The sequence below is a fragment of the Asterias amurensis genome, chromosome 1 (assembly GCF_032118995.1).
Source record: "Asterias amurensis chromosome 1, ASM3211899v1".
NCBI classification, from domain to species: Eukaryota; Metazoa; Echinodermata; class Asteroidea; order Forcipulatida; family Asteriidae; genus Asterias; species Asterias amurensis.
In genome coordinates this window covers 2,109,070-2,135,998 of record NC_092648.1, presented here as the reverse complement: position 1 = coordinate 2,135,998, position 26,929 = coordinate 2,109,070, and the positions used below count along the sequence as shown (strand labels likewise).

Below are 26,929 nucleotides of genomic sequence, written 5' to 3'. Positions count from 1 at the left end.
GACTTCTTCTGGCGGAAATACATTTCCTGACCTACTGGATCATGGAAACATCAACTTGACTGTTCCTTTGGCAAATACCAGCACATAGCCGAAGCAAAATAAGCCGAAGAAGTTGAGACTGTGAGTGTGAGGGTTCAGATTTTTCAGGTAAGCTAGTGTAGTGTTGAAAAAAAAAATTCATCACAAATAAAGTTTTTATTTTATGTTTTTCTTGACTATTGTTGAATAGTATGTAAGTTTATAGTGTCACAACAACAAATAATTAATGCATTTACCTGTGTACTGCGAGTTTTTACTTTTGAGTTTCTCCGTGTTGTTGCTACCGAAAGTTTCTGTTTGTCCATGGAACAATCTAGTTTATTGCTCCCTGGTTTGTCGTACAAAATCAGACGAAAACGCGTGTGCGCAAAAAGTAGTTACTTAGTCAAACGCCCTCTCTTGGCCAAAACTGTTTAGGTAAATTTTCAATGCAACTTTCTCATAGAGCCCTAGCCCTGGAAGTGCCATCCAATATCGTAGCGTCATACGTTATCGACTCTCATATGTTTTCGAACCCCAACTTTGATTCCCGTTTACCGCGAGATTGTGCAAGCTGCACCGGTGACAGAAGCTATGCAGTTTACTCACGGTCTGTATTTTCATCAGGCTCAATCATGCTGAGAATAAAGTTTCCTGTCGTTGGTTATGCTCAAACATTTATAAAATGATTTATTTTTGGTACAAATCACAAGTGCATTATTATGCCAACATTCAAATGAGTCAAAGAAACATCATCCAACCTCGAAAGTTCAAAACAAAATTACTATCTGCTAGATTGAGTTTCATTCTGCTTAAGTCACTAGATGGATCACGTGAACTGTGGATACTATTTGGGATTCTATGGTGGAAAAATTAAAATATATAAGTGAAAATGAAAAAAAAAAAAAATACATTCCGATAAGCGTAATAAATATTAAGTCTACATTAAAGAGAAAATATCATAGATTGGTTTCTTATCTCCCGAAACCAAACATTACTGGTCTGATGGGGGAAAACGGATTGTTTTGAAATTTGTGTGCTTCAAGGGGGTGGGGTGTTTTACTTTCATGCCTTATGATATCTCTGGATTCTAATATAGAAGCCATAATGCCTTAGGACAAAAATGTAATTAAATTTGTTAAGTAATAATTGAATAATATTTTCGATTTATTTTGCACGCCATACTAGCTTCTGAATATTCAATAAAATACCAACCAGGTAATACCAATGAAAGGTGTGAAAACATATGACGTTGCTCCAATGTCGTGCATGCTTAAGCACTGTTAATGGCGGACTGTCTCTCGCAACGTAAAACCAAAACTTTAAAAATTTCAACACACCATGAAAAGTGTAAGTGTTATTGTTAAAAAATTGGATAGATGATTTGAAAAAAAAACCATTCAGTTTTTTTTATTGTGAACAATTTTCCTGTTATCCTAATGTCACTGTTTAACCCTTATGGGCGTGTCAGCCTCTAAGATCGACACAAACAATTGTGCGTGCATTTAAAAAAAAAATTAGCTCTTGTCCAGTAGGATTATCTTGAGCCCCTTATTTTTGTGTGTTTTTAGTATAAGGAGCAAACAGAAGACTTTTGTAATTTTTATTTCGCCTTCCATCTCTTCAATTTGGATAAACATGAGTGACGTGTCTTTTTCCATATAAGCCCACGCAGTTTGTAGATGGCATTTGGGGTGGGGTGTTGGAACCACACTCTTCCATAAGCATAGGCCTACTAGACGACATTCAAGGCGAGGTTTTATACTCAGTGGGTTATATTTTATATGTGTTTGACATGTGATATGTGTGCAAATAGTTTTCTACCCTTCAAAAAGAAAACATCTCTGAGACCCGACCCCACCCCTTATTAATATATTTTTTTTTCTCTTGATGTGGAGTTATACTACTCCGTTTATTCAACATTCATCAGAAAAGGCATACATCAAATAAACACACTATCAAAAGACACTCCAGTAAATACTTCTAATATATAACAGGCACAGTAAGTAGCAGAAGCTCAGAAAATAACAATAATAATAACAAAAAACAAAATAATTAAATAGTTAAATGAATACCTCTATTATATATACAAATATCTACAATTTAGCGTGACTCGGGAATCACGTGGTTCGGGCAAAAAAACAATGCTGACAACAAAAAAACAAAAATTAGAAAAACATGATACATATGGGACAAAGGAAATAACATGGCCCTTGGTAAAACAGGCAATTAGTAATTAAAACTGACTTCGTCCTTGTGGTTAAACACAAAGCATTGTTTCTAGTATAGCAATTTTCGAATGATTCTGGTTTTATTATTATTCATATTATTGTTATAACTATTATTAGTTTTTTGATATTTGGAATAGCCAAGTCTAGTAGGTTGATGAATATGCATTATAAGTGAATCTCCCAACAACTAAAACCGCTGAATTTAGGGGCCTATTCACCTGTTTATTGCTTACATTATTACCTTCACGTGAACAGATACCGAGATAGTTCATCATAAAAACGTGCTTTAATCAACCATTTTTATTATAAATACAAATATCAAGGCCATCGACAGCTCATGGTTATACTTTGCGTTGTAACAAAAACTGGTAAACTACAGGAAAGAAAATGAGACTGAATGTGTAAAGCCTTGATAAAAGGGCAACCAGCTAATTAAATTAATATGCCCACATTGGATCTTCAAGTGCGTGCCAAGTTGTGTACTTTTACCGATAAGTTTGAAAAATGTATAGTGAAACAAAATTAGCTACCATGGCTGCTTTAATCACTCAATGGTGGATAATGATGAGAGCACCCTATAACCAATTAATCTATGCAGACTGAAAACAGATTAATTGAAAGGCAAATAAAAACTTAGCGAAACGCATCTGAAAAAAAAAAATCCTGATATTGCAGCTATAGTCTGGAGCGTCTAATTGTTAAGAACTTCCCCAAGCTCGTTAAAGGTCATGGACATCTATCGTTAAAAACCAGTATTCTCTCTTGGTGTATCCCATCCAACATAATGCATCAAATAACGAATCTGTGAAATTTTTTACTCAATTTGGTCATTGACATTGCAAGAGAATAAAATATATAAAAATTAAGAAAAAAAAACATAGTTGCACCAATTAATTATGTGCTTTCAGACGATGCATGAAAAAGGCTTTAGGCCTGAAGTCTTTAAAATTGGATGAGAAATAACCTCTTTCTCAAAACAAATACGTCACTTCAGAGGGAGCCGTTTCTATGTTTATACTATCAACAGCTCTCCATTGCTCAGATTGTCCAGTGCCTGTATTAACATTACAAATGGATACCGTCTACATAACCACCCTTGTCAAGATCTTTTCATGAAGTACACCAATGTGTTTGCGTTTCCATGGCAACCTGAAACTACTACAGTCACCAATAATTGGCGCTTGCCGTAAAGTTGAATCTATGTCTGTCCATTACACTGGAATTGTTGTCACGACTCAACTCGATTCAATTCGACCAACATTTATTTCCATATTGGTCAAAAAAGAGAATAATATTTTTAATTAACAAATGTATTTGTACATTTAAAGGAACGTTGCAGAATTGGTAAGAAAAAAAATCGTGAAGATCACAGATTTACATAAAACTTACACGGTCTAATTGATGATGATAGTAGAAAACATCCCTTGAAAAAATTTTCTCTGAAATTTTATATTTGATGAGAAATAAATAATCTAATTTCGGGTTTGGAGTTAATCGCTCGCAGAGCGTTTTTATTCACTTTTGTTTTGGCATCGGTGCAATGCAAAATTCGTAATCGGTTTTTCACTATTCTCTCGTGACCCAGATGACCGATCTATCTCGCACTTCTGGAGGTTTGTCAGTTTATGTGTATGGTGGATTACATAAAGTGCTTACACTGCCAGCACAGCAAAACCAATTCTGTAATGTTCCTTCAAGTCAAAGACAGATCAAGAAAATAATGAACGAAAATTAAATGAAAAGGTATAATATATGGATACAGAGCAAACTTTGGAGCATTTACGGAAGCTAGAAAGGTTGGATCTTGAGAACCATAATAAAAACAAGATCTAATATCGTACATCATGTTTGCACATCATTACCCCCATTCGACTTCTGATCGAAACCGAACTCAAGATAAAAGTCCCTTTTAGGTGGGCGGTATCGGTGTTAAAGCGCTCAAGGTGATGTAAAGGCACTGAACACTATTGGTAATTACTCAAAATTATTGGTAAGCATAAAAGCTCATTTGCTTGTTACAAGCAATGGGGAGCTGTTGATAGTATGACACGTTGTGAGAAACGTTGTATTGGAGAAAGATGTAATTTCCACGATTTTCATTTCGAGCCATCATTCCTAGATTTTGGGGTCCCGGAACAAGCATCTGAAATCAAATAAACCTCGTGCGATAAGGGTGTTTTCTTTTTAAATTACTATCTCGCAATTTCGATGACCGTTTGGGCTCCAAAAATCACAGGTTTGTTATAACACATGTTGAGCTATCCAAAGTAACAAGTCTTTGATACTTATCAAAGGTCCAATGCCTTTTAAAGAGTGCCAATTACCATTAGTGTCTTCACCTATCTTTAGCTTCTTTAGGGGGCCACTTTATCATTCATGGCTCCCGGGGATGGATGAATCTTCAACATGTAGTATTTATCCGCAATTGTTAAAGATCTGTGTTGAAATTTGGCAACGTGGTCTTTTGGGTACGTACTTAAAGGCATGGTGCCCAAGTAAGAAATCGGGCGTATAATAAACGTTTTAAAATAATTATTCACTTTAAAAAGTCACGTGACTAAAAATTTGCATAAAGCGAATAATTAGTCCAAAACGTTTACTCTACGCCCGATTTCTGCAAATTATTTATATGCGCACCATGACATTAACTACGTCCTCAAAATATCACTTTGCCAAATTTCGGCACAAGTCAATTAGTTTTCAATTTTAAACAAATTTAAGTCAAACTCCGGGAGCCACGAATCACAAAGTGGCTCTCTAAACAAGCTAAAGACAGATAAATGAAACTCGACAAAGTCGTATAGCTAATTTTGGCAGGCCAAGTAATCAACGCTTGGACATTGATACAGCCCTCTATTATTAGGTACTCCAAGAAGAGACCGACGTATCGTACGGGGCAAATATCTTAGAACAGTAGAGTGGATTTATCCAAAGTTGAGAGAGAGAATTTGCCATTGTGGTAGTCATTCTAGAAATAATTTCTAAGTGGAATAGGGACAGGTTTGACGGACTGAAGCCAAACATTGACTTTGCATCAGCAGAAGTTAGTTTCGTCGAAGGCATGCAGTTTGAACAGTCAATAAAAAGCCCTGAGCCTGACAAAACCAACCGGCTCTACTTTTCGGAGCCAACACTGCTTCTAAGAAGAGATTATTTACAAAGTTTGCTCGCAAGAATTTTGTTAATTTTGTTGTCACTTAACAGTCCAAGAAGGGGGAGCAGTTTGAGTAACTACTTTACAAATTATTTTCTGAACTCACTTGAATTGCATGTCGCACGTGCTACTTCAGTCGCATACCCAATTTCACGTATTAATTTTTGTTCAACCTTGAGCTAACCAATGGGGCTATTTATAGCTCCACTGTTGAAATAGCTCCGTTGTTAAACTGTACCATAACTAATTTGGCACTTTGTTTTTTGTTTTATTTTTTTATAGGGGTTTTAATTTTGGACACAAATAAAGGTGCTTTAATTGGTTAAAGGGAAGTGTTCTCATTTGGTGTATCTGAACAAATTTTGCTTAGTTTGTTATCGGAGTTGGGAGAAAATGATGAAAGAAAAAACACCTTTGTTGGACGAATTTGTGGGCTTTCAGATAGGAATAAAACACATTCTGACATAAAAGTATTTTATTATTTTAGTGAGAAATTACCCCTATTTCGAAATCTATGCTACTTCAGAGGGAGCCGTTTCTCACAATGTTTTATATTATCAACAGCTCTCCAATGCTCGTTAGTCAGTTTTTAAGTTAAATGCAGTGTACACTATTGGTAATTGTCGAAGACTAGCCTTCACAGTTGGTGTATCTCAACATATGCATAAAATAACAAACCTGTGAAAATTTGAGCTCAATCGGTCATCGAAGTTGCGAGATAATACTGAAAGAAAAACACCCTTGTCACACGAAGTTGTGTGCGTTTAGATGGTTGATTTCGAGACCTCAAGTTCTAAATTTGAGGTCTCGAAATCAAATTCGTGGAAAATTATTTCTCTCTCGAAAACTATGTCACTTCAGAGGGAGCTGTTTCTCACAATGTTTTATACCATCAACCTCTCCCCATTACTGGTCACTAAGAAAGGTTTTATGCTAAAAATTATTTTCAGTAATTACCAATAGTGTCCACTGCCTTTAATATTTGTTTTCAGTAATTACCAAACATGCACCTTCCCTTTAAAGGGTCTATGTAATTTTTGTAGGACAAAAAACACAATGTCCACAGATTTACACTAAACTTACACAGTTTGAAGATAATGATAGTAGAAAGCTTCCCTGAAAATATTACGTGCTGAGGTGATGTAGTTTTGGGGAAATGAGTAAAACAATGTCATGAAAATAATTTTCGTCTCATGAAACGAAAATTATTTTAATCATTTACAAACGTATTTTCATGACATTGTTTAACTCATTTCTCAAAAACTACATCACCTCAGTAAGTAATATTTGAAGGGAAGCTTTCCACTATCATTATCTTCAAACCCTGTAAGTTTAATGTAAATCTATGGACATTTTGAAAAAGTACCCAAATCCTTTAAGGCATTTACGATCACCTTGGTATGATAACGTTATTGCCCTTTTCTTTATTGCTTGCTGATTTTTTAAATTTATTTAAAGGCAGTGGACACTATTGGTAATTGTCAAATACCAGACCTCCACTTGATGTATCTAAACTTGCATAATAAACAAACCTGTGAAAATTTGAGCTCAATCGGTAGTTCGGAGTTGCGAGATAATAATGAAAGAAAAAATCACCCTTGTCATACGAAGATGTGTGCTTTCAGATGCTTGATTTCGAAAATTCTAAATCTGAGGTCTCGAAATCAAATTCGTGGAAAATTACTTCTTTCTCGGAAACTACGTTACTTTAGAGGGAGCCGTTTCTCACAATGTTTTATACTATCAATAGCTCCCCATTACTCGTTACCAAGTAAGTTTTATGCTAATAATTATTTTGAGTAATTACCAATAGTGTCCACTGCCTTTAAGTCACTTAGCATAGTTCACCTTAGCTGACGTAGCTGGTACCTTGCGTTGGTCCAGCGACGAAGGTTATAAACAAACGCATGTATATAGATCAATACCGATGATGTAGCCGGTATCTCAACTAATAATAATAATCAGATATAATACTGCGGTGAAACAATTTTATACACCACTGACCTCCATTGGTGATCAAGGCTGCATTGAGTACGGTATCTAAATCAGCGCTACAGTGTCTCTGCTCTGTACCATTAGTTATAAGTCTTTAAGTATACTTCCTTGCTCAATTTGTCAGTGAACTTTGATAGTGAACTTCTTTTGGTTCCTGGGTATGGCGAGTTCTTTCAGTGTCATCACTTGCAGTATTCTTGTAGCTCTCCTTCAGTCACATTTCCTGATCGTATCTCCCTGCATGTCCTGCATCAGTCCATGGACAAGTTTTGGGAATCATTGCTACCTTCTTGTGACAGATGCCAAGACCTTTGTTGAAGCTGAACAGTATTGCCAGAGTCTGTCACGCCTTGGCAAACCATCTTATCTGGCGTCCATTTTGAGCCAAGAGGAACACGATTTCCTCGTCCTGCTTATCAAATCGGTGTACGGGGAAAGCGGCATGAAAACCTGGTTCGGCTACCGCAAGGACGAATCCGGTAGCTTTGCCTGGCTCGACGGCACTCCATCCGGAGGGTACACCAACTGGTACGCAGCTCAACCCAGTGGCGACGGAGACTGTGCTGAGTTTCTAGATACTACAGATGATTTCAACTTCTTGTGGAATGACATGCCATGTTACGAACGCAGAAGATCCGTCTGTAAAATAGCAACCAGGTTCTGAGTGGAACTGTAGCTATAACTGCCAGGTTCTAAGTAGAACTGTGACTACAACTGTATGCCAGGTTCTAAGTTTAATTGTGACTATCTATCAGGCTCTACTGTGACTATAACTGCCAGGTTCTAAGTGGAACTGTGACTACAACTGCCAGGTTCTAAGTGGAACTGTGACTTTAGCTGTCAGGTTCTAAGTGGAACTGTGACTATAACTGCCTTTGCCTAACTGCTAGCAGCTTCTGAGTGGAACTGTGACTGCAACTACAATAACTAACATCAGCACAGAATTCGGCGGTAAGCAAAGCCATGAAATTGGGCCCTGCAGAACCACTTGACGTGAAACCGACATGGCGGCGCCCACACAACAATGGCGGCGCCCTTGCGATTTAAGCCCTATTATAGGGTGCGTTCGTTTAGCTTCCCTGGGTCTACCCCGTGGTGCTCACTCAGGTGAGCCCTTGAAAAGAGCTTAACAACGACCACTCACCGCTCTCGTTGTGACGTCGTTTACCTAGGGCCAGCCCCCAAGTGACCCACACCGCAAGCAGGGCACTGGGGGCTGACCTGGGTGAGCCCTTGAAATGACGTCAAAAGCTATTCAAACGCACCGGGGCAGACCGTGGATGACCAAGGGAAGCTAAACAAACGCACCCATAGTATAGATGTGTATGTTTATCACCCAGTTAAAATGTAGTTTTATATTTGCACAGATTTTAATTGTTCGTACTTATATAGATCTTTAAAAAGATAAGGCCCCGACCACTAGGTTTTGAAAAAAAAAGAAACACTTCTGCCATTGACGGCGGGTGTCAGGTGCAATTGTCAGATGTAATTGTGTCCGCCATGCAATACTGTCCGCTCCAGACACGTTTGCACATGCAATCGTGTCCGGGGCTATGCAAAAACCGTCCGGTGGACACAGCATGACTGCAGGCTACATTTATGTGCGCGCGTGAGCGAGCGTGCATGCACTGAACCTACGTGTATGCAGCATGAATGTTCACGTATTTATGATTGCAGCGAAAACCCAACGGCCGAACATTTCCGACGTCATTCATGACATGCACTTGGCCTCTTGTAAAAGAAATGGCGAACGTGTTCCGTCAACCAAGGGCGTTTAATTTACTGCAAGGACGGTTTTGCATGGGGCGGACACAATTGCATTGTGCAGCAGCGTCCGGGCGGACACGATTGCATATGCAATAATGTCCTCCAGATAGTATTGCATAGAGACACTATTTTGACATCGTGTGTGGTGTTTTGGATGTTATAATTGCAGCGGGGATTTGTTTTTACCTAAACACCGACGTGTAATAAGTTGTAGTAAGCACTGTATACTCAGTGCTTTTCCGAGCTCTGTGAAAAAAAAATGCATAGGCAAATCACTCAGATGGGATTCGAACACAAACCTTTGCATTGATATAGAGCAAACCCAACGCCCCCACCCCCCGAGAAAAAAACAATAAAAAAAAAAAAAAAAATCGAAAAAAAGCAGCCGGGCCAATAATGGCATAAGTATACCTGTTGAATGCGGTACATCCTGTTCAAGCTAGCGATCAAACTTGATCACTAGCTAGAACAGGATGCACCTCATTCAACTCCTAATATATGCGCGTGTACCGAGTTTGTGGTAAGATGGAAAACCATACCAAAGCAATAAGCTGAATGATATAACTATACAGGTATAACAATGATTACACTTACGCATCAAGCAATTACAATACTGCTCCAGAAATAACAGTAACCAAGCTAGAAAGATACCAACAAATGACAAAAATGTTTTATGTTTATGAACAAAAGTAATAATCACGGCGTCCATCTTGACAGCTTGACTTCTCAGTGCGTTTTCGCGGCTGTGCAATAACTGTTTTGGTCAATGGCCAAGAATAGAAACAAAAACCATTCAAAGCGCATGGTCGGGCCAGGACAGACCAATCACAAGTTTTGATCATAGTCGAACCAAATATAGGCCAATATCTGGTCAATATAATATTTTCTTCCAATCAACTTGTGATTTGTTTTGCTGGTGCATATAGCTTGGTTCCTTGTGTTTATTGGTCTACGGACACACAGATGACGGTTACCACAAAGCAAATCGATAGATACCGGTGTCGCTAGTAGGTAATATTGCAAAAACAAAATTGGGAAAATATTATAATTATTGACAGTAGCTGACATCTTGACGTCACCTCCGAGCTATCAGTGGTGATCGAAAGCTATACATTGAGCATGGTGCTATGTCAGCGCTAGTAAATGCCTCTTTTCTCGTTAAAGTTATCAGTTATAAACAAAACCTTTAGCCACATTCATCCTCGTTTAAGTTTTTAGATCATTATAGTCTTTGATTGTAAACTTCTTCTGGTTCCTGAGTATGGCGAGTTATTTCAGTGTAATCACTTTCAGTGTTCTTGTAGCTCTCCTTCAGTCACATTTGCTGATCGTATCTCCCTGCATGTCCTGCATCAGTCCATGGACTAGTTTTGGGAATCATTGCTACCTTCTTGTGACGAATGAGACGAAATTTGATGAAGCTGAACAGTACTGTCAGAGTTTGTCACGCCTCGGAAGACCATCTCATCTGGCGTCGATTATGAGCCAAGAGGAACACGACTTCCTCCTCCTGCTTATCAAATCCGTTTACGGAGAAATCCGCACGAAAATCTGGATCGGCTACTACAAGAACGAATCCGGTAGCTTTGCCTGGCTCGACGGCAGTCCATCCGGAGGGTACACCTACTTCCCCGCGGATCAACCCAGTGGCGATGGACGCTGCGTCGAGATGCTTAACACGTGGAATGACCTTCAATGTTGGTCCCTCAGGCGTTCTATTTGTAAAATAGCAGCCAGGTTCTGAGTTTAAACTGTGGCTAACTACCGGCTTCATGGATGCTAAGAAGAGAGACAGCAAACGCATTGTAAAATTATCGTCGTGTGCCTGGAAGAAGGTCAAAACCTACGTGCGACTGATGGGAACAAGTCTAATGTATAAAAGTCGTTCTACCAAGTCGTTGGCGCATAACTCAAAAAGCAGCGAAAAAAGCAACGCAAAATAGAAATTTGCGTTCGGAGCAGGTTGGGGAATGCAAGGCATCACAAAACAATAGTTTTCTCGCGATGGCACAGAACTTGGACTTGAGTTGAAGAGTCTACTATCAAACACGAATACAAGTTTCCACAAGCAAATCGATTGATACAGGTGTCGCTGGAGGTATTATTGCAAAATAATTGGGGTGATTATGCAGTGACAGTTGGCGCTACAGTGAGTGTCTCTGCTCTCTGCTCTATCGTCAAAATAGTATAAATTATTTCATGTCGTTTCATTTTATTTGCCAGCACACATTAAAAATCACATTAAAGGCAGTGGACACTATTGGTAATTACTCAAAATAATACTCTGAAGTGACGTCGTTTTCGAGAAAGAAGTAATTTTCCACGAATTTGATTTCGAGACCTCAAGTTTAGAATTTGAGGTATCGAAATCAAGCATCAAAAAGCACACAACTTCGTGTGAAAAGGGTTTTTTCCTTTCATTATTATCTCGCAACTTTGACGACCGATTGAGCTGAAATTTTCACAGGTTTGTTATTTTATGCATATGTTGAGATACACCAACTGTGAAGACTAGTCTTTGACAATTACCAATGGTGTCCACTGTCTTTAAAAAATTGGACATCAATTATTGGCAAGGACAAGCAATACGATAGTTTTAAGAAGAAAACAAATAATGTAAAACAACTATAAAAAGCAAACTACTGAGAAACCTGGCCTGGCAGTTGGCAGAAACATGTACTGAGGAACCATTATAACCTTTAGTCTAGTCACCTACGTCTTTGCAAGTGTTGGTCTACGGACAGGGATAAAGGTGACCTCAAGAAAATCGACTGATACAGGTATCGCTAGTATAGCAAAAGAATTGTGATGAATATTATAATTATTCACACTAATTGACTCGTCACAATTGATTTACAGTGACACCAAAGCGGTCTCCCCAATTAAGCCAAGACGGTCTCCCCAATTATTGATAATTGGTGAACAAAGGCTATACTGAGAACGACACCAAGTCGGCGCTAATGAATGCCTCTGCTCTAAGTCTAAACCGGTTCGGGTTTATCTTTTAACACTGCGTGTTCTGTTTCATGGAATATGGGCAATATTTTGGTGAGTTTTCTCGGCGGTTTGTATCAATATTTTGTTTGTTTAAAAAAATAATTTCGAGTCGTGTTCATGTTTGTTTTAAGTGCCCATATCCTCCCAACGGTAAAACTGTTACCGCGTTCGATTGAGCCATTTGTATCCAATAATTATGCCCTGTCTGATCATCCAGGGCATGGGGCACTCGGTATCTCGGCATACTCGGTGCGTGAATCTGATGAATAAAACCGGATGTTAGAGCAACGGGGTCGCGTCTACTTTGACCTCTTAAAACCGAAGATAAACCGGATCGGGTTTAACTCTGTGCTGTCTGAACGCAATGGGTTTTTATTTTTACGACCACCCCCCGCTGCTCGTCTAATCTTTAGACTGCTTTTGGTTCCTGAATATGGCGAGTTCTTTCAGTGTCATCACTTTCAGTATTCTTGCAGCTCTCCTTCAGTCGCATTTCCTGATTGTATCTCCCTGCATGTCCTGCATCAGTCCATGGACAAGTTTTGGGAATCATTGCTACCTTCTTGTGACGGATGAAAAGACCTTTGATGAAGCTGAACAGCACTGTCAGAGTTTGTCACGCCATGGCAGACCATCTCATCTGGCGTCCATTATGAGCCAAGGAGGATTCCGACTTCCTCCTCCTGCTTATAAAATCCGTTTACGGAGAAAGCGGCATGGCAACTTGGTTCGGCTACCGCAAGGATACATCGATTGGCTCTCCAACTTGGCGCTTTATTGACGGCAGCCCTTCACAGGGCTACACCAACTGGCATACGGGACAACCCAGCGGTGATGGACCCTGCGCTGAGATACATGGATCGGGTGGTACCATCTTGTGGAATGACCTGCCATGTAATTCCCTCAGGCGTTCTGTTTGTAAAATAACAGCCAGGTTCTGAGTGAAACTGTGACCAACTATACCTACTGGCTTCATGGGTGACTTGCATAAGAAGAGAAAGAAAAAAAACTTTGTAAAACGTAATCATTCTGTGCCCGGAAGGTCGCAAAGAACGTGCAACTGGGAAAAAGACTTAAGACTAAACATGCGACGCAAAACCAAACAAAATGCCACCAATAGCTATACAGCAGTCCCTCAATAATATAGCTTCACGAAAAAAAAAAACAATTGGACGCAAAACAAAAATTTGTCCAAAAGGCGCAAGTGACGCAAAGCAAATGCAGCGCAGAACAATAATCGAACCGGACTTATCGCGCGCGTTTCATAGCGTGGATCAAGGGGCATGCCATGTGCATGCTGGTCTACAGCTATAGCGATATCATTAGCATGTATAACGTATTTTTGTGACATTGTTTTACTCATTTCTGAAAAATTATAGCACCTCAGCAAGTAATATTTTAAGGCAGCTTAAGCTTTCTTACCATCTTCAAACGGTGTAGGTTTAATGTGGACATCGTGTTTTGTGCTACAAAAAGTAACCAAACTCCACACGAAAAATTGAACGCAATGAAGAGTTAAAAGTGATCTCAAGTGCAAATATATCTCAATTGCAAATGTGAAGTCACAATACAAACTACAATGGCGGTTATTGACAATAAAGTCAACTTAATATGAATATTATTGCCTTTTGAATTGTAACCCTTGCAGAGGAATAGGAATAAACCATTCCTCAAGATCCTGACATCGATTGACCAGACCATGAACCAAAGCAATTAAAGTAGGGCGTCCATCTTGGCACTTTTCCTTAGCCCTCCGGTATAATAAACCCCTTTTTAAGAAGGCAGCTAATAATTTTGAATCTGAGCATGAATTAGTATCATTTATCAGATTGTGTGTTTCTATTTAGAATTATTTCCGTGTATTATTACTCCGGATTTTTGCGGTATTACGTGACTAGGATTAAAACAATCGAACGGTTTAAAAGCAATGGACACTATTGGTAATTACTCGAAATAATTATTAGCATAAAACCTTACGTGGTAACGAGTTATGGGGAGAGGTTGATAGTATAAAGCTTTGTGAGAAACAGCTCCCTCTGAAGTGACTTTGTTTTCGAGAACAAAGTAATTTTCCGCGACCTCGAGACCTCCGATTTAGAATTTGAGGTCTCGAAATCAAGCAATGTCACCAAACAACCATTGTTTTAGCCGCGTAGAAAACACCGAGATACTTGTTTCGAGATAAAGTTTATTATAGTATAATAATTATTATAGTTTAAAGGCAGTGGACACTATTGGTAATTGTCAAAGACTACCCTTCACAGTTGGTGTATCTCAACATATGCATAAAATAACAAACCTGAAAACTATGGCATTTCACACAATGTTTTATACCATCAACCTCTCCCCATTACTTGTCACCAAGAAAGGTTTCATGGCAATAATTATTTTGAGTAATTACCAATAGTGTCCACTGCCTTTAAAGATGTTCAATTAATGGTTGATTAATAATTTATTGTGTTTTTATCGTGAGTATCGTTATATTAAGTATATAAATTAAAACAACGGACCGATGGACGTTATTCTTTGTTATAATAATTGGCATTTTGCTCATTCGTTTGATCCACTGAAAGGATTCTGAGTGGTTTGCACTGGGAGGGGATGAAGCTTGGTTGACAACTATTGTCTGGCTTAATTGCCTTCACAAAAGTAAATAATGCAAAACAAAACTTAGAAAATAGAACAAGCTGATGGGAACTGAAAGCCTTAGCTATAAGGAACTATAATGTATGCGAACAAATAATGACCTGACGTTTCAACACCGTTTTTCTCAAAGACTAAAAATGAGAAAGACTCATCAGGGTTGAAGGTCAGGCAATTTTTTTCCCCCCGTTTTTTTTTTATTTTTTTTTTTTTAAATAAAACTCAACAACAGTGGTACCTTTCTTTTGATCAAACGTTGCAAAAATGGAAAAGGGAATCCTCATAATATTATTGTCAGATAACCAGCCAGTGGGCCCAATTTCATAAAGCTGTGAAGCAGAACAATTTTTAGCTAGCAATAGTAGCTGTACGATTTTCAGGCTGGTAAACGATTTTATTGATTAAAAAAAAAGTTTCTTTTGTGACATACATGTTTTTGAGATAAAATTGGAACCTACTGACTGAAAAATCTGATTTTTCATTTGAAAATATAAATAGTTTTACTTGATTTTGTTTTATATAAATTTGTTAATTAAAAAGCTTTTTAATTATCATAGTTGTTAAAGTTAAAATTGTGAAAGTTTTGCCAATTATCTCAAACGAAAGTAATAACTACATGATACGTGTGACGACCATGAAAATTTTGTTCTTAAAAATATCCTTTGAAAAGGGGTACTAAATATTGCTCAATGTTTTATTGACCCTTTTCGAATACAGGGTTTAAAATTTCTGGCTTTGGCTTATGCTGATTCAAAATCGACACTTTCATTATGGGAATTCGGTGCCCATAGGCCGAAGCCGAAGCAATTACCCGCAATTTCGAAAACGGCCACAATTAAATGCCCCTTGGGCGAACAGCGCCCTCATGTTCTGTAAACGGCCATGCGACGTCTTCCCAAAGCAGCATGGTTCGAGCAAAAAGTAAGTGACAAGTTCTTGCCGGGAAAAGACCTTATTCTACCTGAATATGAACCCAATTTGCTGCAAAAAGCACATATTTTCAAAGGTATGTACTCTTACATTATGCATGTAGGTGAAATTGTGACATTTTAGCTTGAATTTTTGCAAAAATAGTGAAACAAAATCGGTTAACTGATTCATGGTTGCATGCACAAGCCCGGATGACAAAAGATGGCGCGGGTTTTTAAAATCCTTGGTGAGCTTTTGTAAATAAAATGGCAGTTACAAAAAGAGATATTCAGTGATTTGAGCTGCTTAGGGCATGTTTCTGTCACAAGAATTGTAGGAAAAGTTTCCGTGTGGCACCACCACTTTTTCATTCGATATGAAATAATATAGTATCTAATTTACCTCAATAAGATATCCCTTTTTGTAAAAATGAGTGAAAAGGTGGTTGCGCCATACGGAAAGTTATCCGAATTGTACAAGTCTCGCCTAATGAATGGATTAGTATTAAATCTCCTCTTTTTCTTCTGATTTGTGCTTTTTGTGGGCGTGTCAGCCTCCCACTTAATCCACACCCTCGCTCTCAGCCTCGGCTCAGCCCTGTGTAATTTACTGGAAAAGTTTCCGTATGGCGCCACCACTTTTTCATTCGAAATAAAATAATATAGTATCTTATTTACCTGATTGATGTATCCCTTTTTGTAAAAATGAGTGAAAAAGTGGTGGCGCCATACGGAAAGTTATCCAATTTACTTCCTGGAAATGCAATTTGTTTTGTATTTGACATGGGATATTTATGTGCTACATATTCTTACTCCAAATTTTTTGTTTTTAACTAAAAAATATATAGAATGCAAATCTACGCCCCTCTCCAAAAAAATATCTGATACCCGACCCCCAACCTATGTGGAATGGCGCAGTTGAAAACATTGATTGATATTTAACTTTTTTAATTGTATTTATTAAAACTATTAATCTTAATCTTATTAGTCATTTTTCTTGTATATATATATGTTTTAAAATAATAAAAACAGGTTTCTGACAATCTTTGTGACTGAAGTATCAATTGAATGTTTTAGTGGATAGTCTGTTTGACAGAAATTACAATTTTGTAAAACGTTCACTACAGACACAGTATATTTTCACAGCACTTGCCCTTTTCAAAAATGAAGCATACATGCTTGGTAAACAATGGTTAAAGGCTAGTTCTGTTAATGGTCATTTAAAAAAATTATATGAAGCTTTATTTTAGTGGAATCCAAGTGAAAATATTGATTTTTTTAAATAGTTTTCTTCACTCTTTCCACAACACTTCCACAACACCCAAACTCTGCCGTTCTTTATTTAAAAGTGTGACCCATAATTTCTCGAACCCATTGATTCGAGAAATGTTTCTCGAAAAGGCTGAAGGTGAATTGTCAACAACAACACAAACATAGTTGGTGGACTGGGGTTAGTTAGGCAAGTTTGCAATTCTTATTCTTATTCTTTATTTGGCCATTAACCAATTACAAAAACAAGCAGACAGTATGTCAAATAGATAATACATGTATGTACAAAAGTAAATACAAAGCAAGAAAAACAGTATAGGGCATAGGAAATTACAAAACAACCCTAATGTGATGACCAGGATCAACAAAAGTATAAACACTGTAGCTTGAAAGCCTGTTAATCCAGTCACATAGGGAGGCAAACACTATATAAAATACTCTCTTTGGAAAAAATAATAATGATTAATATCATAAAGGATCTTTCAAATGGGATATGGTGATATTATACAGGATTGGTAAGGTGATCCCCTGGCTACCACTTCCCAGTTTGTATCGTATATCGGGTGTGATCCCTGGCTACACGACACTCAGTTAGTGACTGGCACCCCCTGAACAAAGATAAGGCCTAAAAAAAAAAAATATGTTGGATTGCCCTTTCACCCGATTTTTTGCTTCGGTCGGTCGGTCGGTCGGGATTTTTTAAAATATTTTTTTATTCAGATGTCAAAGCATGCCCACAACTGCATATAAACATTTGAATGAAAGATCTAGCTGTCAAACAAGCTAGGTATCATCTTATACATCTCGATTCAAGTGCTCTTTTTGCGTCTTTATTTTGGCAAATTCCTTCAAAAACAATTTCCAAGAGTCATTTCATTTACCATGTTTTTTGCCGTTTAATAAACGAGCGATACCATATATGGGCATAACTGGCAACAACGCCCTCTGCTGTTCAATGGAGTGTTAGACGTTTTTTGTACGTTGTAAGCTTGGGCGATATCGATTTATTTTATTCACGATATATCGCCGACATTATATCGCGATATTCGCTATAATCGCGATTAATTAAATTTGACATCATCAGTCTTCTAACTCCCATTGAAAGTTGTAGAAGAGACAGTCATAGCATAAGAGAGGTGTTCTAATGACCTATTCTTCTGGTTTTACTCCAAAACTATGGGGTGCAAGATGTCTCAGCTAGGAAATACATCGCTATTTTGCGATATTTAATCGATATCGCGATATATCGCGATATATCGATGTTTCGATTAAAACCAAATCGATCCGTTGTCGAAATCGATACCAAATTAGTATCGCGATATTCGATAATATCGAGATATCGCCCAAGCTTAGTTTGTTGCGTTTTTGTGAACGTTGAAACCACGACCGTTGCACTGGATAATTATTGTCGACCGTAAGTAGTCGGCCGAAAACAAATATTTGTGTCAAATCTACCATTTTTGTTAGCATTAAATATTAATGAAATCAAATTTCGGAAGTAAAAAAAGGGGGTAAAAAAAATGAAAATGAAGTTTTATAAAAAACGCGACCGACGGTCGGTCGGGATAGGGCAATCCAACAATTTTGTTTTAGGCCTAATGACAAAATAGGGACACTACGCGCCGGCACGTTAATCCAGAGGTCGTTGGTTCGAATCCCACTGTAGTCAATTCTTTGTTCAACCCTCAAAATCATTTTAAAACTTATCCAGTCAGTTTCCCTTGTGGTTTATATTGGTATAAAAAAAATAATAAATTATCAATGACTGATTATGTAAGCTCATTCTACAACATAAATTGTATTTTTCTTCGAAATATTTTCTTCTGAAACAAAGTCATATTTAAGAAAACCGGTCTGAGAACCTGAAAATAAATGCAACAGCTAATTTTTGTTGTTACAACCAATATTAAAAACGTTACGTTTACATGCTGAAAAATGATTACCACACTTTGCTTCTGGCTAACACAACAGATTAAGCCCAAACGTTCACAGGTTTGTTGATCATTAAAACATAAATATTACTGTGTGTGACAATATCAGGGCTGTATGCTTCATTTTTCAAAGCGCAGGGACACCAAAGCATTTTCTCCTCGGTAAAGGGCACCCTTTGAGGAAATTGTTTATTTCTTCTGGAGTATTTCCAGGGCACCAAGGCAATGACTAGAGGGCATGGATGCAATCGCCTTCGTTCGTTGCCTCCTTGAAGTAGGCCTATCAGGCCTGTAATATTATACGTAGGTTTTCTCGGTCGAATTCGGCAAATGAGCAATTTCATTTTCATGCATTCGAATTAAAACTGCTTTGCCTCTCCAGTTGTTACTGCGTTACAAATTCAGAATTCGGCCGTTCAATTTCGTTTTGAGTCGAGTCAAATTCCTTTAGCACTCTGTTCAATTTAGCGTAGCGTCATTCTTTTTCGTGACACACGCCTCAACAAGCGTCTGTGAATTTGAATGCTGCTTTGATTATTTGTTAAATTGAATGATTATTTTGTTAAATCGAATAACGTAAAAGTACATTTGACTAGTCTTAAATGAAATCAAATGACCCTTTTCAGTATCATTCAATTTCGTGCCAAATAGAATAAGCTGGTGGTTAATTTTGGCTGCTCATTTTCCGAAATTGACGAGAAAACCTATACTTTGATTTTTACTTAAAATAAATTGTGGCTTTCATGCACTGATCATCCTCATCTTGTGTTATAACAAATATATCAAGTATTAGAGCCATTGGACACTTTCTGAACAGAACGAAACTCAAAAGTTCACAGATTTACAAATAACTTAGAGGGTTTACAGAAGGTAATGGTGAAAGACTTCCCTTGAAATATTAGTCCATGAAATGCTTTACTTTTTGAGAAAACAGTAAAACAATTATCAATTCTCGATATCGAGACTGACGGATTTATTTTATAGACATGTCATGACACGGCGAAATGTGCGGAAACAAGGCTGGGTTTTCCCGTTATTTTCTCCCGACTCCGATGACCGATTGAGCCTAAATTTTCACAGGTTTGTTGTTTTATTTAAAGTTGTGATACACGAAGTGTGGGACTTTGGACAATAATGCTGTTTACTTAAAAAAAGATATTGACAAAAAAGGGAGACAACCAGCAGAGGGCTAGAGCCAATGGCATGTTGATCCAGAGGTGGCATGTTCAAGCCCCGCTCTAGTTAAGTTTTCTTTGTTCGACTGAAAATTAACAATATATTTATACTTAAAGACAATATAGCCCCTACAGTCATTTTGTCATGGTCAAAACTTGCTGTTTAAGTTATAGTTTCTGTAACGCTTGTAAGTTTCAATTGTGGTTATGTTTGAATTTGTTATTGTCCTTCCAATTGTTTTTTTATAGTGCAATTTCACAATAGAGAACAAATAAACTTTCCCAGATAATCTTTATGAGTCTAAAATGTCTCTTTCATTGTTTTTTTCCAAAGTTATGTTAATTTTCCTTGACAGCCTTAAGTGAACATGGTTCATGGTGAAACAAAGTGGTGCTGCACCTCGATGCCTTCAACTTAGCTGACCAGGAGCTACTCAAGACCATTGAAGTTCCTCAAGAGAGTTTCAATCCTATCATTCATTATGGGCTTGGAAGAGATGTCAAAGTTTGGGAGGTCTTCCCTTGAAAGCAGTCAGTGATATGAAGAATATCTGGACCTTCAACCACTCCCGATGACTCAAGAAGCTTCAAGCATCTTCATTGCAGCAATAGAGATATTTCCTCCTTACGAGGGAGAAACTTTGTTTTTTTGGCCTAATCCCATGCTGGCTGCTGGGCTTGAATACTCAAGATGGCCAATGATCTATGGTAACCTCCCCAAGTAAACCAAGCAAGAACAACTTCCACAAGTTTACAAACAAGATAGTAGGAGTAGGCGCCTACATGTATGGCTGCAACACACAGGGCACTGCAACACCAATGATGGCTGCAACACGTCAGGCACCGTCTGCAACACCAAGAGTTGTGCGAGCCATCTTAGTCAACATCTTAGCCAGGAGAGGAGGAACTGTGGGTGTCTTTGCAGAACCATGGCCTAGACCCTGATGCAGGACAGTAGCACCTTGAATGCTGATGAACTCTACTATCCCGGCCATATGTCATTGGGCCCCCTGCCCCCCTTTCAATGTTGGTTCTGATTGTACGGATTGCATGGTCTTCTGCCTTCCAGTCAACGTTGAGCGGGGGGATGGGGGAGATCATTTTTTTGTCAAGGCAAATTTGCACATGGAGTGGTTTTATGTAACGTTTGGAATGAGTGGCCCAAGCATTTTGTCTGATTGTAAACACTGCCGACATCCAACGGGTTACATGTGGTGCATCCAACATCATGCTAAGCTTATAAACAGAAAATACTGCTTAGCAAATTTCTACTCAAAGCAAAAACATTTTTGCGCACCAGTCACAACAATGTAAACTTGATGGACTTTTGGCTGTTACCAGTTTCTGCTAAGAAAATAATTGTCTGTGCTTAACAAGTTTTTTTGTGCTTCAGGCTTTATGAAATTTAATTGGGCCTAGATTGGTAATGATGATGATTTACAGGGCCCAATTTCATGGCTCTGCTTACCGCAGAGTACTGCACTTACTATCACCACTCTCTGATATCATTACTTAGCAAATGCCGAGTTTCTGCTCTAGCTGTAGGCATATAAGCAATAAAGAATGCCTAATTATATGAAGTATTCTCATGCACGTAAGCCAAAACTCCCTGCTAACATGGCTAACCTGTGCAACGCTTGACAGTAAGCATGAGCTATGAAGTTGGGCCAATATAATTACATGTAGGTCTAGATGTATCTTATTTCATAACTCATTACAACTGGTTGCCAATAGACCGATTGCGCTACCAATGTTTACATGTGACCACGTGACCTATTGTGGGTATAGATAAACTAAACTACTCAGTTAAGACATGGGAAGACTTGGACCTTTTGACCATAATTGGCTGTATTTTCAATAAATAACATTTTAAATGATTTATATAACAATTAAAAGCTCATTTAAAAATGATGAATGTTGTGACATTGATTTAAATTACATTTGCTGTTCTACTACAAAAGAGTTGTTTTTTTAGAGTATGGTTAGACTGCGTAAATTACTGAGGTTATACATGTAGCGAGCTCACGCGCCGTGGATTTTGCGCTGTGCAAGGCGTGAAGTTGGGCTGTAATAAGGGAGATCTCGAAGTTGTCTGACTCTAGCTGACATCTACCCCTTCTAATAAAATATGTTGAGGGTGAAAATAAAGGGATTTGCAGCTTCTTCAGGAGATTTGTATTGAAAATATTGGCAGCAAAATTATTACAATGAGGGCACTGTAAAACCACACTTTCCGTGCACAAACATGTGACATTATGTGAACATTCTCATGGAATTTCCTAGTTGGTGGAACTGTGTTTACCCATTACAGGCATTGTTCGGCCACCGGTAAGGTCTCATGTTACAAACTCAAGTACATTCTTCAGTTATTTTGAGAATGGAGTCTTTATTGAACAAAAAATTGCAACATTAATCATGTCTTGTTAACGCACGTTGATATGCAGTACACCGTGTTTGTTGATGTTTAAAGACAATGGACACTATTGGTAATTGTCAAAGACAAGTCTTCTCACTTGGTGTATCTCACTCAACATACGCATAAAATAACAAACCTGTGAAAATTTGAGCTCAATTGGTCATCGAAGTTGCGAGATAAGAATGAAAGAAAAAACACCCTTGTCACACAAAGTTGTGTGCTTTCAGATGCTTGATTTTGAGACCTCAATCAAATTCATGGAAATTTACTTCTTTCTTGTAAACTACGTCACTTCAGAGGGAGCCGTTTGTCACAATGTTTAATACTATCAACCTCTCCCCATTACTCATTACCAAGTAAGGTTTTATGCCAATAATTATTTTGAGTAATTACCCATAGTGTCCACTGCCTTTAATACCCACTACAGGTCTTGTGACGTTGTGTAGCGCAATCGGTCTATTGATATTTGGTTGCCAATGTGTTTTTGCCTGGACATAAAATTAATTCTTCTGAATAGCCCCTTTGAGGCGCTAGGGGCTAATTCCATAGCAACAGAAATTGCTCAAGCGTAGGCGTATTGATCTAGGTTAGCAAGAAAACTTCATTTATTTTCCTACAGTAAGCATCGGAATGGTGGTATATGCCCTTTTGTGCACTTACAGTTATTGCTATGAAATGGAAACTTGGGCAGTAAGCACAAAACCAGCAGCTCTGTAAAATTGGGCCCAGTTTGGCTTAGATTTTCAAAGACAACGTGAATGACGAGGCACCATTCTTAAAGTAGTGCCATGAGCCTAATGGACCCTTCCCATAATTTGCTAATTACATTCACACATGCGGACAGACTCTTGTCGGTTGGCAATGCCATTTTTTTTATTTAGAGGTGTGCACTAAGCAGAGGCTCAATTGCATCTGCGTCACGCAGCCATTAGCCGTGTACAAAAAAGCGCGATATTTCCTCATTATTTATATTTTTATTTATATTTATATTTATATTTATACATAGTTTTTAATGACTTCTGTAAGTGGCGGCTATCCGCTGTTGGATGTTAATAATAAATTAAAAAAAGTAAAAAATGTGTGATTTTAAAAAATAAATGATATTTGGGGTTTTTCTGTGCACCCGGCTATCTTGAGTCATTATTGAACTCTAAAATGTTTGTGTCCCGTTCAAAATGAGATGTGTGTACATGCTGCATTATTTCTTGTTCAAAATAAATTGTTGTCCCTGAAAATTCTTTATTAAATCTGCACATTTTGTGATGTCAAGAATTATAAGGACTAAGGAGAATTTAATGCGCTTTATGTTTATTAGGGTTCAATTTTCACAGAAACTCAATGGTTGTTGGTTATACTTTTGGGAAAAATATGCTCTCGGGAAAATTGTTATATTAGTCATTTGCTTGCAATAACCTGTAAATTATTTCTCTTTCTTTTTTTCAGTTGGTGAAAATTAGCTGGGGTGCACCAGTGCACCCACCCCTTAATCTATACCTGGCTCAGGACTGACTCAAGCACTTAATCAGTAAGCTCTCATGATAATTTGTAAACTTTGTCCATTCTTAACTTTAAAAGTACAATGGAAAGATTCACTGCAAACTATTTCTTAGCAGTAAAATTATCAAACTTAGCCCTGCTGTTTTTGATGTGAATGCATTTAACTAACCTCAGATGTACAGGGCCAAAATTTATATGACTAGCCCACAAGAAGGGCTTGTACCTTAAAATCTGAACTGGACCAGAACTATTTTTACTAGACCTGAAACAAAACATGAATTTTAACATTATAATTATGCAGTTTAACATAGAAGACTGTTTTAATTTGAATTGGCACTTTAAAACAACTAGTTCTTATATAGCGTCTTTCACAATAGACCCTTCCCATGAAATATGCAAATTGCACAAAGCGCGTGCGCACTAACGTTTTGGTTGGCAAAATGAGGGAACATCGCTCTGTTTTGTACACGGCTGATGGGTGCGTGACGCAGACGCGATTGCGCGTCTGCTTAGTGCACAACTCTATGGTGTTTGCCGACCAACAGGGTCTGTACGCATGCGTAAATGTAATTATAATATTTTATGGGAAGGGTCCATTACCGTCTCTCTCAATGCACTTACATTAGTGCCCTGGTCAATGGGCCAATAACATCACTTTTATCTTTCTCAATCGTAGCGCTCCAAAGGCTTTTTCATACACAATATTAATATCCACCCACTCGGGTTTCCCATTTATACCCCTGGTTGAAGGGCTGACACAGGTACCATGACTAGGATTTGAACCCACACTTAACCACCAGAACTTAAATTTGATGCTCTTAACCACTCTGCCATGACACCCCACAGTTGTACTCTTGACCGCAATTTGAAACACGCTCATTTTATGTAAACAATTTAATTAGTGTACTTGTCTGACAGGATTTTGTTGTTTGTCAAAAGGTCGAACCCTTGGAAGACCATTTTGATTGATTGTCATGGAAATTCAGGTATGGACAAAAATTAAGAGACAAGTTTCTTGAAATAAGACATCATTGGATAATTGTAGGTGTTTACAAAGATTGCACTGGAAGGGTGTCAAATACCTTTCAACAATTGATGACATACTTTTTCCCCCACTTTTAGAAAGACTTGGGTATATCATAGGGGGTTTGTTAGCTTGCCTTAACACTGGTTTAATTTTTTCATACCATGTTTTTTTTCAGAAGAGGTAGCTAGGGTGATCAGTTCATGGCATGGTGTTGAAACTTCTGCAGTGAAATACCATCAAGTGTGACAATTGGCAAGTTTAACAAAGGAAAACAGACAGTTGAAAATATGTGTACAATTCACACTATTTTTTTCAACTTTTCTATTTTTTTCGCAATGTCGAGTGATACTTGTGTGGATCATTATATGCATTTTATAACAAACGGTAGCAGACGCTTTTCAAAGACCAACTCGACCGATCCAAGGCAACGTGTTCCTTTAAGGTTGTTGGGAACACAATGAATTCCCTCAGTGAAATAAAGAATTGCAGTATTGTGCTAAAGTCTGCATTCCTTGAGTGCCAGTCCTCACATTCAAGTTTGAGTCACGAGTCACCTGGACCGAGTCCGAGTTCAAGTCACAAAAAAAGTGACTTGAGTTTGAGTCATCATAAGTGACTCCTGAGTCTTACAACACTTGAGTCATCTTACGTGACCTGAGTCCATTGTGACTCGGGTCCGAGTCAAGCAAGTCTGGAATCAGATTTTTGAGTCATTGACATTGTGACTCGGGTTCGAGTCATACAACTCTATAACTCTTTGACTCTGGGGTCTGAGTTATTGATAATGTGATTTGAGTATGACTGAGTCATTTAACTATGAAAGGAAGGCTATCCTGACTTTGAAATTAACTTCCTCCAAAGCAAAAATTAAAGACTTTTTTACCCCATTTCGAAAAGCTTTAATCAAAGCTTTGATGAGAAGTTCCATGTATGGGGAACTTTTTTCCCCTTTTTTTTTTGGGGGGGGGGCATGTTATGACTGTGTCCTTCACCCTGTCCAAGAACCTGACTATTCATTTACTTTGTTACATTTGACCTTATCTCCACATTGCAGTAGATCGTGGGCCATTGTGGATGGACTGGGGACAGACAGCACATCTACCCTGATGTCACGTCGTACTCTGGTGGCAGCAGTCAGCCAGCCAGTTGCACATCTACCCTGATGTCATGTCATACTCCGCTGGCAGCAGTCAGCCAGCCAGTTGCACATCTACCCTGATGTCATGTCATACTCTGGTGGCAGCAGTCAGCCAGCCAGTTGCACATCTACCCTGATGTCATGTCATACTCCGGTGGCAGTAGTCAGCCAGCCAGTTGCACATCTACCCTGATGTTATGTCATACTCCGCTGGCAGTAGTCAGCCAGCCAGTTGCACATCTACCCTGATGTCATGTCATACTCTGGTGGCAGCAGTCAGCCAGCCAGTTGCACATCTACCCTGATGTCATGTCATACTCCGGTGGCAGTAGTCAGCCAGCCAGTTGCACATCTACCCTGATGTCACATCGTACTCCGCTGGCAGCAGTCAGCCAGCCAGTTGCACATCTACCCTGATGTCACATCGTACTCTGGTGGCAGCAGTCAGCCAGCCAGTTGCACATCTACCCTGATGTCACGTCGTACTCCGGTGGCAGCAGTCAGCCAGCCAGTTGCACATCTACCCTGATGTCACGTCATACTCCGCTGGCAGCAGTCAACCAACCAGTTGCACTTGATATGTCTTCCTGATTAGACAGCAAAGCCATGTCATGATGACCACATCTCCTGATGAGACCAGTGAGTCAAACTATTTATTATAATCTTTTTATGCAGACATTCTCAACCCTTGAGCTGATCAGCTGATTGCCTTGTTTTTCATTTCTCAGTTGTGCCATTGAACCCTGGAAAACACAGTGTAAAG

At 38.4% G+C, this 26,929-nt stretch overlaps 3 protein-coding genes, 1 long non-coding RNA gene and 1 pseudogene across 4 annotated transcripts in view; 4 read left to right on the top strand and 1 right to left on the bottom strand.

Annotated features, from left to right (window-relative positions):
* Window positions 1-346, bottom strand: part of LOC139942158 (RNA polymerase II-associated protein 1-like) — a 130,078-nt gene extending 129,732 nt beyond the window's left edge. Inside the window, exon 1 of the mRNA XM_071938905.1 lies at window positions 276-346. The gene's annotated coding sequence lies outside the window, so the exon portion shown is untranslated. The remainder of the gene's footprint in view (window positions 1-275) is intronic.
* A 7,212-nt stretch (window positions 347-7,558) lies between these two features.
* Window positions 7,559-8,062, top strand: LOC139938339 (alpha-N-acetylgalactosamine-specific lectin-like). The gene has a single exon (XM_071933795.1). It carries the CDS (start codon window positions 7,559-7,561, stop codon window positions 8,060-8,062), a length of 504 nt encoding a protein of 167 aa, XP_071789896.1.
* A 2,364-nt stretch (window positions 8,063-10,426) lies between these two features.
* LOC139938344 (alpha-N-acetylgalactosamine-specific lectin-like) lies at window positions 10,427-10,909 on the top strand. The gene has a single exon (XM_071933807.1). It carries the CDS (start codon window positions 10,427-10,429, stop codon window positions 10,907-10,909), a length of 483 nt encoding a protein of 160 aa, XP_071789908.1.
* Window positions 10,910-12,595: 1,686 nt separating this feature from the next.
* LOC139938474 (alpha-N-acetylgalactosamine-specific lectin-like) lies at window positions 12,596-13,103 on the top strand (annotated as a pseudogene).
* A 2,531-nt stretch (window positions 13,104-15,634) lies between these two features.
* On the top strand, window positions 15,635-26,243 carry LOC139940274 (uncharacterized). The gene is made up of 4 exons (XR_011786437.1): window positions 15,635-15,811; window positions 23,948-24,029; window positions 25,204-25,280; window positions 26,083-26,243. It is a non-coding gene; the product is annotated as an uncharacterized lncRNA (long non-coding RNA).
* The last annotated feature ends 686 nt before the right edge of the window (window positions 26,244-26,929 follow it).